The following is a 12500-nucleotide window of genomic DNA, read 5'->3' as shown; positions in this document are numbered from 1 at the left end:
TTGTTGGAGAGGGGCACCGATTGGTCCCGCTTGTTTTCTTTGCCCCTGTTGTATCTGTTTGTCTATAATATTATGTGAGTGATCGTTTTCCTTCTATATTCTGAGTTGTTAAATCCGCTTGCAGACCTACTTTTGTCTCATGTAATCTCATAAATGTTATGTTATGTCTGTCCGTTTCCATTCTTTTCTCTTTTTCCCTCTATCCCGACCCCCTCCCCCCCTCTCTCTCCCTCCCTCCCTCCCTCCCTCCCTCCCTCCACCTCTCTCTCTCTCTCTCTCTCTCTCTCTCTCTCTCTCTCTCTCTCTCTCTCTCTCTCTCACCCTCTTTTTCTCTTCTCTCTCTTTTTTTCTCTCTTTCTCGCCCCTTTCTCTCCCTTCTGAATGTGTATGCACATATCATAATGTAAACCGCTTCTATAGCTTGCTGTCGAGCGGGAATATGCGCTGTACAAATGCTGTTTATTATTATTATTATTATTATTATTATTATTATTATTATTATTATTATTATTATTGTTATTATTATACTGGTGTGTGTGTGTGTATGTGTGTGTGTGTGTGTGTGTGTGTGTGTGTGGAGTGCGCGCGTGCGTGTGGGTTTTTTATGTGTGTGTGTGTGTGTGTGTGTGTGTGTGTTAGTGTTGAATCTCTCATAGTCTTCCCCATGGATGCTCTAGTGTAGTTTGCTCTCATTTCTTCACACATCTATCGTCCGTATAATCTCTCCTCCTTTTTTGTATTTGTTTCTCTCTCGTAACACCTGTAATCTTCCGCACTTATATGACCTAATTGTGTTGCAAGTGCCGTAAAACTCCTAGTAAAACATAAATAAAACAATTTTTACCCTTTAGTCCCCCCCCCTTTCCTTTTGGGAAGAGAGACTCCCTGAAAGCAATATAATAATAATTGCATTTATATAGTGCATATCCATGCTCTACAGCAAATCCTCTGAGAGTGGGTGGTTGGCGGGTGCTCTGGTGTGGTTTGCTCCTTCTTTCCTATCAAACATCTATTGTCCTTATCTCTCCTCCTTCTTTTTTTTGTGTGTATGTTACTCTCTTCTGACACATCTATTCTTCGGCACTTATATTATGACCTTATTGTGTTGCCAGTGCCGTAAAACACTTACTACTGAGAACACTCAGAAACATTCTCGGCTTCTGGGGAAGTATATAGTGGAAGCTGCTGATTTGAGGCGCTCAAACGCTATAAAACTGATGGGATCCTTGCCTGAAACCCAGCCAGATAGAGTTTAACAGGGTGTGTTAACAATAGCAGATTATGGTGGTGGGTGATTGGCGGGTGCTCTGGTGTGGCTTGCACCTTCTTTCCTGTACCTCAAACATCGATTGTTCTGATTCCTGATCGCGGATCCTCTCCTGATTTTTGGTGTCTGTTACTCTCTTTTAATACCTCCAATCCTCAGCACTATGACATTATAGTGTTGCAAGTGCCGTAAAACTCTAACAAAAACTAATATGTCTGTGTTACTTTCCAGGGCTACCAAGGAATGGTGGATGGCGGGGAGAACATTGCGGAGGCCACTTGGTCCAGCGTGTCCGGCATACTGCAGAAGGTGAGAGGTGTGAGCGTGTCTGTCTGTCTGTCTGTCTGTCTGTGTGTCCCTTACACGCGTGGGTGGTTGCCGGGTGCTCTGGTGTGGTTTTGCTCCTTTTCTTTCCGAGCAAACGTCTATCATCCTGATCTCTCCTCCTTCTTCTTTTTTGTGTGTTTGTTACTCTTCTCTTTCTCCTTCCTGCTTTTTCTTTTTCTCCTTGCTGTCCGTCCTCCTTGTCCTCTTATCCTCTTCCTCTCTTTATGGGAAATGTATGAATAATAATAGAAATAATAATAATGATAATAATAAATAGCATTTGATTAGCGCATACCCTCGCTCAACAGCATGCTCTATGCGTGCGGCTTCACACTATATTATAACCCCAGCAGACCATAGAACACCCCATAAACATTCTCAGATTCCCAGGAAGCATATATTTCAGGCAGCTGATTAAGCGCTCAAACAATTGAGCTGATGAAGAAGGGAAGGGTTAGAGCATGATGATATTCAATATGTCTGTGTCAGACCTGGCCCCTGAGGAAGAAGAAGAGGCTGAATTATTGTGGCTGAAAGTGGTTCATGGGATATGTAGGGCCTGAGCGTGGTTCTTGTGGGAAGTTTGATTCACGGGACAATATAGAGACTGAACAGGATTTTATGGGAAATGTAATTCCTGTGATTTGTAGAGACTGAGCGTGGTTTTATGGGGAATGTGATTCATGGGACAATATAGAGACTGAACATGGATTCATGGGAAATGTGTCTCATGAGATATGTAGAGACTGAACATGGTTCTATGGGAAATGGGATTCATGGGGATGATAATAGAGACAGCATAGTTTCGTGGGAAATATGGTGACTGAACATTTTGGTCTAATATGAAAAATATAGTAAAACTATGCTATGGAGTCCCACAGTGATTTTATCTTTTATGGAAAATGTTGAGACTGAATGGGGTTTTTAATGGGAAGATGCAGAGTTTAAACTAGTGTGTTTTTGAGTTTATATAAGTTGTAAAACACAGAGACCTTACTGTTGAGTGGGAAACTGCTATGTAAATGCTACATATTATTATTATTATTATTATTGTTGTTGTTTTTGTTGTTGCTGTTGTTTTGTTGTTTAAAAAATAATGGTAATAATAATTATAATTATTATTTATTATTAATATTATTATTGTTATTATTATTGTTTTGTTCTCTTAACTGTAGTGGTAATAATAGTTATAATAATGATATTAATAATAAAAATAATGATACAAATAATAGTGAAAAAATAATGTTAGATATTGTTATTATTACTTTTATTATTATCATTTGTATGAATTTAAAAGATGAAGTTATTCCCTCTGTCAGGGCGGCACTGTCATTGGCAGCGCTCGGTGCAAGGATTTCCGCGAGCGTCGCGGGAGGCTGATCGCGGCCAACAACTTGGTTCAGCGTAAAATCACCAACCTGGTGGTCATCGGGGGAGACGGAAGCTTGACCGGCGCCAATTGCTTCCGTCAGGAGTGGCCCAGTCTGCTGGACGAGCTTCTGGGTGAAGGTGAGTTCTAAGTTCGAGTCCCGTGCGGATGTGGTGTGGGTTTCTGTGGGTGTGTAGTGTAGTTTTTTTTTTCTTCTCTGCCTGAAGGCCTGGTGGTGTAGTTAAGTAAATGGGAAGTGATTATTTGATGGAGCAGTGTGAAGGAGAGGGACAGGAAGGGATGGAGAGAGAAAGGGAGGGAGAGGGAGGGAGAGAGAGAGAGAGAGAGAGAGAGAGAGAGAGAGAGAGAGAGAGAGAGAGAGAGAGAGAGATGGGGGATAGTAAAAAGGAATGGTACAAAAAAAAAAGCATTAAAGAAACAACACTGGTAGGAACTACTTCTTTTTGTCTACCTCTTTTGTTTTTTTCTGTCAGTCTTCATTTTATTTTCTGTAAATGATCATAATTGTGTCAATGTGTTTTTCTGTAATGAAAACTAAAGTGGATTGTAAGAGGGTGCCATTAGCAGCTCTGAAATTTTTTTCTTTCCTTTTTTCGTTTCTGCCTGTATTTATATTATACTTTCCTGTGACAATTATTGATATTGTGTGGATGTGCTCTTTTGTACTCAAGAATAAAAATCAGATAGATCTCAGCAAAATGTGGTTCGGTTTTTTTGTGCCTTCTTACGGTAAGCTGCAACTCTTCTGTCTTTGTGGACGGTTGTCGGGTGCTGTGGTGTAATTTGCTCTTTCTTTCATATCAAACATCCATCAACCTTATCTTTCCTTCACTAAGAAATTTACCACGAATTTTTAACGTTTTAACATTTTAATAGAAATATTGACCAAGATCAAACCATGCAGTGAACTGTTGTGAATGCAACCAACTTGTTTCGCGCACTCATATGACTTGATGTAGTTGGGAGCGCTGTAAAACTCTTACTAAACTAATCTATGGTTCCTCCTTTTCTTTGTATGTTTCTCTCTAGCAACACCTCTTGTCATCAGCATTTATATGACCAAATTTAGTTGAAGTACTGTAAAACTGATGTTAAAAACCCCCAAAATATTGGGTTTATTTTTGTTTTTGTGCCTATTCCAGTGTTAGCTGCAACTTATCTCTCTTTTGTCACTCCAGGAAAAATCACAAAAGAACAAAGGGAGGCCAACAAACTTCTGAACATCGCCGGCCTGGTGGGCTCCATCGACAACGATTTCTGCGGCACGGACATGACCATCGGCACAGACTCGGCCCTGCATCGAATCATCGAGGCCGTCGACGCCATCGCCACAACTGCTCTCAGGTGAGGAGTGGGTCCATCAGTTGGCTACCTCATAATTACAAAGTTCTATCTGACATTTTGGGCCGTTTTGAGTTTCTAAGAAGACCGTGATGTCAGAAACCATACGTGAGGTGTGCTGACAAAATGAGTTACTTCTTTCTAATTTTAGCCTTATGGAAAATGATACATCAACTTTATAGATGGAATTTGTACAATTTGTTAGTATGGAATAATGAAAGACATGGTAGGCTTGAAGAAAATGGCGTCAATTGAAAATCTATAAGTCTGACCCCAGTGTTAATTTTCTGCCGATATCTCGATCCAGTTTCGGATTTCGAGAAGTAGCTCATTTTGTCAGCGCGCCTCACAAATGTTCCATCTGCTCTATCAAAATCGTATGATAATTCAAAGTCGTTATTAACTAGATATTCCTAGAATTGCATTGGATAAAGCATGACCATGTTGTGAAACTCAAAATTTTCAGCGTCAAATTTTTCAGAGGACTAAGGACTGAGCAGATAGAGCTTTGTAATTCAAAGATAAGGAGTTGTTTTCGGTCACTTTGCTTTTGTGGGGTTTTTTGTTTTTGATGTGCATTCACCAGTTGTCTTCTGTCTCGTGTTTGTGTCTTGTTTTTGTTTTGTGGTTTTTTATTTTTATTTTTTTGAGAGGGGGGGGGGTTGTTTCCACTGGGTATGTTGTCGTTCATCTCTTCAATGTTGAATGCAGTAGATGTAAGTAAGATTTTCGAGTATTGAGATTTTGTAGAGTGGTTTCCTCTCTCTGCTGGGGTGCAATATCCCAATCTGACAAAATTGTCTCTGACTGTCGGGGTTGAAACAGCCTGTATCCACTGAGACCTAAATTGTGTTGGTGGGGGTGTAAAACCTTTTCATTTTCAGTTTCTATTACTATGCACAGCAAAGGGGTGTCGGCGGACTGTCTATGGTCAAATTATTTTGCCCCGTAGTCTGTATGTGATATGTGGGTGGTTGGCGGGCACTTTGATGTGGTTTGCTCCCTTTTTCCTGGCAAGCATCTTCCTTCCTAATCCTTTTTCCTGGCAAACATCTTCCTTCCTAATCCTTTTTCCTGGCAAACATCTTCCTTCCTAATCTCTTTCCCTTCTTTTTTGTGTTTGTTACTTTCTTGTAGTACTTCTAGTCTTTGGCACCTATGTGATATAATTGTGGCATAAAAAGTTTATTGAAACTTTTAAACCTTTGAGCCTTCGCCACCAGTACACCTGTGGAGTGTAAAACTGCCCAAACCCCCCGGGCCAGTGCCACTGACTGAAGTGTCTTTAGGCCATTCCCAAAGGGGGGACATATCTCGTTCTAGCATAGTAGAATTGTAAATGGGCTGATTCATGTCACGCTCATAACTGTACCTGATCTACAACAGGGAACTGCTGCTTTTTCTTTCCTGATCCTTACTATTGTTGTTTTCCTCTACTTCTTTTGTATGTTTGTCACTCCCTTGTGACCTGCTATTTTGGGGTGCCTTGATAGTCGAAGCAGACCTTGTGCGGGCTTGTGCTTTTGAAGCTATAGAGGTGAGCAGTCTAAGTCTGATTCCCTGTAAAGCTTCTCTGTTGACACCCACCTCTTTGCGCTCATATGACCTTATGCAGTTGCGAGCGCCGTAAAACTCTCTACTATAAAAAACCCCCCCAAAAACTGCCCAAGTGCCTAGCCACCGGTACAACAGTGTCTGAGACCTAATCCCTATACCGGCCTGCCTGGGACAAAACGCGCGTGGGAAACATTGTTTACTACACAGGTCTTCACTGATTATTTTGAAGATCTTTGTGAATTAGATTCTGGTAATGACGAGGACTACCTTGAGTGGGATCTGGAATGTGATTCTGTTGATCATATTATGAATGTTAGTAATATGTCGCTCAGGAGCTCAGGCAGAGGGGCATGGTAGCCTCAGGAGGTCAGGGCTCAAATGGTTAAAAAAGAATCTACATGATAGTTCAAAATGTGCCTCTACTTTGTCTCTGGTTTGCTACTGATCAAACATATTGTGTTGGCCATGTCCATTAAAGTTGCATTTTTCTCTTACAGTAAATTGTAAAGGCAAAATTTACTCGCCTTTTTAAATGGTCTTTTTTGTAAGTTGTGTTTGTTTCCTTTGTTTTTCTTTTCCAGCCATCAGAGGGCCTTTGTGTTGGAGGTGATGGGCAGGCACTGCGGGTGAGTACATGATGATACAGGGCAAGGCAGCTTTAGTCTGATCGTGCCGTTTTCTGCCTCTTGTTTGAAAAATGAAAGATAAGATCCCTGTAACTTTTGACTGATCCACAAGGGAAATTTTAGGAGGATATGCTTTAGTATTGTCGATGTACAAAGATTTAAAGATTTTTTGGTGAATGTTAGTGTCACTATGTACTAAGATTCAAAGATATAAAGATTTTTGGTGAACTTTAGTATCACAATGTACTAAGATTCAAAGATATAAAGATTTTTGGTGAACGTTAGTATCACTATGTATTAAGATTAAGCATCCACTCAGAAATGCACTCATTCCTTTCATGTACAATGATAGACATACAAATATGAAATTTCTCAATTGGGACTGAAAGTAATGTGCTTATAGTTTTTAGTAAGGGTTTGTGACTTTGAATCTTTAAAAAAAAAATTCTCATGCACACGAGTTTCTCTGTAGCAGTGGGTGGTTGGCGGATGCTTTGGTGTGGTTTGCGCCTTCTTTCCTATCAAACGTCTATCGTCCTTATCTCTCCTCCTTCTTTTTTGTGTTTGTTACTCTTATAACACCAGTGACCGAAATTGTGTCGATAGTGCCGTAAAACATCTACTCAATCAATCAATCTTATAACACCTCTAATCTCGGCACTTATATGACCTTATTGTGTAGCAAGTTCCGTAAAACACTTACTAAATTTAAACTGGTCAAAAGAAACTTTTTGGAAATTTTCTCTGTGGGTGGTTGGGAGTGCTCTGGTGTGGTTTGCTTCTTTTTCCCTATCAAACATCTGTGGTCTTTATCTCCACTTTTTCTTTTTTATGTATGTTACTCTCTTGTAACACCTCTAATCTTCTGGTGCTCATAATACGTTATGCAGTTGCTAGCGCCGTAAAACCTCTACTAAAACTAAAACTAACTTTCTCTCTGTGTGTATGTGTGTGTGTGCAGCTATCTGGCTCTGGTGGGTGCCCTGGCCACAGAGGCGGACTGGGTGTTCATCCCCGAGTGGCCGCCCGAGGGTGACTGGAGGGAGACCCTGTGCAAGAAGCTGGCCGCGGTGGGTAGTTTGTCGCCCTAGCGACTGTCTCTTTGCTGGTTGTCGTATCGTCGCCTCAGAACGAACTATTTTGTCCTCGTTGGCCATGTTCAGTTCAATCTCTTCCTCATCTGAGACGACCTACTCTACACTGCTCACTGGAGCTCTGTTTTGTCTAAAGTGCCTCTTTACTGAAGTACACTTTGGACAAAATTGTTCTGAGGCCAATTTGTGTGCGTGTTGGTGCGGGTGGTTGGCAGGTGCTCTGGTGTGGTTTGCTCCTTCTTTCCAATCAAACATCTGTCGTTCTTATCTCCCCTCCTCTTTTTTTGTGTTTGGTACTCTCTTGTAACACCTCTAATCTTCGGCACTTATATGACCTAATTGTGTTGCAAGTGCCGTAAAACTCTTACCAAAAACGAAACTGACTTTGTTGTTTTAATTGTTGTTGTGTGTTGCATTTGTTGATATTGTTTTTGTTGTTGTTTTTGTTGTCGTCGTTGTTGTTCGTCCAGTCTCACAGTGTGGCAGTCTTTTTGCCCTCCCTTTTGCCTGTGACTGTGTTTACTGTAGTCATATTTATTTTTGCTCTATTCCTTTAATGTCTCAGTGTTTGTCGTAGTAACAGTGGGTGGTTGGCGAAGACTCTGGTGTGGTTTGCTTCTTCTTCCTTATCTCCCGTTGTGGGTGGTTGGCGGGTGCTCTGGTGTGGTTTGCTCCTTCTTTCCTATCAAACACCTATCATCCTTATCTCCCCTCCTTCTTTTTTGTGTTTGTTACTCTGTTGAAACACCTCTAATTTTCAGCTCTTATATGACCTTATAATATCGCAAGTGCCGTAAAACACTTACTGAAAAACTATCCCCTCTACTTCTTTTTTATGTTTGTTACTCTCTTGTAACACCTCTAATCTTCTGGTGCTCATATGACGTTATGCAGTTGCGAGCGTCGTAAAAACTTCTACTAAAACTAAAAGCAGTAGTGACAGTGTTTTTGCTGTCTGTTCTGTCTCACAGAGTTCACTGTAGTAATTGTTTATTGTTGTTTTGTTTTGTATAGTTTTTTTTCCTCTATCCCTTCTGTCTCTCAGCTTTTGCTCTTGTAAGAGTCATTTGGCTGTCTGTTCTGTCTCAGTCTGTGTTCAGTGTCTAACTGTAGCCTGAGTGGGTGGTTGGTGGGTGCTCTGGTGTGGTTTGTTCATTCTTTCCTATCAAAAATCTATTCACTCCTTCTTTTTTGTTTTTCTACTCTCTTGTAACACCTCTGATCTTCGGCACTAATATGATCTTATTGTGTTGCAAGTGCTGTAAAACTCTTACGAAAACAAAGAAGTTTATTGGTTATTTCTTTTTTTTTTTGCAGGAGAGACATCTGGGTCAGCGTCTGAACATCATCCTTGTGGCTGAAGGAGCCATCGACAGGGACGGCAAACCCATCACAGCTGACGACGTGAAGAAGGTAGATGGCAGTTTCCTCAAGCAAGATTTCTTTTTGTTACTTTTACCGTTTTGCTTAAGACTCATGTTGCTGTTGTTGTTTAACATGTCTTGAATTAAGAAAATTCCACATTAATTAATCATTATGGAGGAATTTGGACGTACATAAATTCATATAAATACGTATATGTACATTATATACATGCAGATCACACACACACACACAAATACACACACAAATACACACACATGTACACACACACTCTCACACACACTCACACACACATACACACACACACACACACACACACACACACACACACACACACACACACACACACATACACACAGGCATACATGCAAGCACACACTTAAACAAACACACACACACACATACACGAACACGTATACTCTCGTAGCCTATCAATCTGTCTTTGCTGGTCATGGGTGGTTGGGGGGTGCTCTGGTGTGGTTTGCTTCTTCTTTCCTATAAAAAATCTATCTCCTCTATCTCCCTTCCTTCTTTTTGTGTTTGTTACTTTCTTGTAACGCTTTAAATCTTGTGAACTTATATGACCTTATTGTGTTGCAAGTGCTGTAAAACTCTTACTAAAACTAAAACACTTCTGGTCGCAGCTGAGCAGCACACTGTTTATCACGATGGATTTGCACGAGTAATCAACTTTCTGTCTTCCTTTCTCTCGACAGTTGTTGTGCGATGACATGAAGATTGACACGCGTGTAACAGTGCTGGGTCATGTGCAGCGAGGTGGGAGTCCATCTGCCTTCGACAGAGTTCTGGTGAGTGAGTGGTTGGTGGGTGCTCTGGTGTGGTTTGCTTCTTCTCTTCTGTCAAAATTCGTGTAAAGTGCCTTTCCCAAGGACACAATGTCGGTCCTGCAGCTCGTACCCCTGAACCCACAACCTCATGATTACGAGTCCAGTAGTCAACCACAGAAGATAGTCCTCACTTCACTAAAGTGGGAAGGGGTGCCCACCCATAAATAAGTAAAAAATCTTGTCAGTTTGTTAGTGTTTGAGCACTTAATAGGATACTTCCATTGTATGCTACCTGATAAGCCTAGAATATTTCTGAGTTTGAGAGTCTGCTGGGGTTTTAAAAAAAAGTTGTGAAGCATACAGAGCATGCTTTAGAGCATAGATGTGTGCTGTTTAAATACGTTATTATTATTGTAATTTTTTGGTTTCTGGGTAAGGTTCTTGTGTTCGTGAGTTTGGATCAAGAAAAGGTGTCCTAGATTTACATTTACTTCACAAGTTTCCTTTTCTGAGACAATGCATTTCTATTCATATTAAAAGTTGATTTGTAAAATAACCGTGGGAATGTTTGGGCCAAGTTGTAAAATTTTGTAAATGTTTGTCAGTCCTGTTAATCAGTAGTTGGATAGGCCGTTTGCAGTGCATCCCTTTTGACACTTATATGACCAAAACTGTGTTGAGAGTGCTGAGAATTTTTTTTTTGGGGGGGGGGGGGGGGGGTTGGGTGCTGGATATTTGCAAGTTCCATAAAACATGGTAGTAATTGTTATGCTTCAAGAAAATCAAAACAGGAATCAGGAAAATTGTTTGGAAATAGATGATGATGATGATCAATCTTGATGTTAGCTTCTTTCTTTGCTTGGTGCCCACACTAGATCCCTTCAAAACACAACCTACTTCTCGCAAAGGCTGACCAAAATTTGGAACAGCAAGTCTGCATCATCAGAGTCACCTAACATTTAACAAAGGTTGACTATACGCTCTCATTAATACAAGCAAGATGATCAGAGAAATGCACTGTGACGTCAGCTTATGCAACTTGCGGAGACAGCTGGTAGATATCTGAGAAGATCAAAGGATGGGGTGAAGAGATACGTGGATGAGATCAAAGTCCTAGGACCATGTACCCTTCTGCCCCCACCCCACCCACCCACCCGCCACAGGGTAAAGACCACACATGTGCCAGCTGTGTGTTATAAAATTTCAGGGCGGTAAAATCTTATCAGATGTGTTGGTTTGTGTACATGTGGGTGTCCAAGGCTTACTTGGTTAGACTGCAAGTAGGAGAGACCTTATCTTTTTTCTGAAAATCTGTCTTTTTACTGTTTTGACTTTGTAACAGGATATGATTAACACTTTAAAATTGCAATGCCTGTAAAGATTGGGATCCGAAGCAGACTGGATACATAGGTTGTGGGATGTAAGGCTTAGAAAGCTATAATTTCTACTATCACTTGGGTGTGGTTTGGGGGGGGGGGGGGGAGTAATGCTGCTGATGATGAAAATGATGTTTTCTGATCGTTAAGGCTCTGCTGTTGTTTTTCTTGGGGAAATTATTTCTTGCTGAATTGCAGATCTGAGTGCCCTCCCCACTTCTTTACTAAATTGAAGAAATGTTAATTATTATTTTTAATCAACATTTTTCTATGGTAGATCATCAGTTCTCAAATGAAATGCCTTTCGCTGTTATACCAAGTAGTTTGTGGTGCAAAATTGTAGAGCAAATAAAATTTTCAGAAACAGTCCTGCTGAACTGACATTAATCTTGCAATAGTCCACCAGTGTGAGCATGGAAACAAAAAATTTCCAGTTTCCTGACCTTCAATTTAAATGACTGTAAAATTGAGGAACTTAAGAGTGGATGCTTACTTTTCAGGGGGTGGGGGGTTGGACATATATAATTTCTTTTGTACTTGAGCAACTGACAGGTGGTATATCTTATTTTTGTTACTTGTACTTTCTGTCTGTCTGTCTGTCTGTGTAAGATTTTTACCCCATCACTCAATGACCGTTGTCTTGTCAATACGCTTCTCTTTACTTTACACAAATGAAGAAGCAGCCTCTGTGGCATATTCTCCCGCCTCCTGGGGCGATGCCACTGATGAAGTGTCTTGAGGCCATTCCCAAAGGGGGGACATTGACATCTTCTTATACACAGTAGAATTGCAAATGGGCTGATTTATCAATATCACGCTCATTACTGTGCCTGAACTTCAACAGGGAACTGCTGCTTTTTCTTTCCTAATCCTTACTTGTGTCATTTTTTCCTCTACTTCTTTTATATGTTTGTCACAATCTTGTGACCCGCTATTTCCAGGGTGCCTTTATATTCGAAGCAGACTTTGTGCTGTTGAAGCTAGAGAGGTGAGCAGAGTAGGCCTGATTCCCTGTAAAGACTTCTCTGTTGACATCCGCCCTTTGGCGCCCATATGACCTTTTGCAGTTGCGAGCGCCATAAAAACTCTACTAAATCTAAACTAAAAATGTTCTCCATGTGTGTGTTCTCCCCCTCCCCCAGGGTTCTCGCATGGGCGCAGAGGCCGTGCTAGCTCTGATGGACGCCACCCCAGAGACCCCAGCCTGCGTCATCTCCATCGAGGGAAACTCCACCGTCCGTGTGCCCCTCATGGAGTGTGTGGAGAGGGTGAGGCCTAGCTCATCATTGTTGTTTTTTTTTTCCCCTTTCTTTCTTTTCTTTAAAAAAAGTAAATTTGATTAATTAATTCA

General features: G+C 41.0%; 1 protein-coding gene across 1 annotated transcript in view; it reads left to right on the top strand.

The window, feature by feature from the left end:
* The window catches only part of LOC101849327 (ATP-dependent 6-phosphofructokinase), a gene marked incomplete in the record, with an annotated part of 51825 nt that overhangs the window by 8591 nt on the left and 30734 nt on the right, over positions 1 to 12500 (top strand). Inside the window, 8 exon segments of the mRNA XM_005110189.3 lie at positions 1499 to 1576; positions 2914 to 3103; positions 4163 to 4328; positions 6464 to 6508; positions 7470 to 7578; positions 8920 to 9015; positions 9702 to 9794; positions 12292 to 12417. Of these exon segments, the coding sequence (XP_005110246.3) occupies positions 1499 to 1576; positions 2914 to 3103; positions 4163 to 4328; positions 6464 to 6508; positions 7470 to 7578; positions 8920 to 9015; positions 9702 to 9794; positions 12292 to 12417 (903 nt within the window).

The sequence above is a fragment of the Aplysia californica genome, unplaced genomic scaffold (genome assembly GCF_000002075.1).
Source record: "Aplysia californica isolate F4 #8 unplaced genomic scaffold, AplCal3.0 scaffold00863, whole genome shotgun sequence".
Classification (NCBI taxonomy): Eukaryota; Metazoa; Mollusca; class Gastropoda; order Aplysiida; family Aplysiidae; genus Aplysia; species Aplysia californica.
The sequence above is the reverse complement of the archived record's forward strand: the minus strand, read 5'-3'. Positions and strand labels throughout refer to the sequence as shown.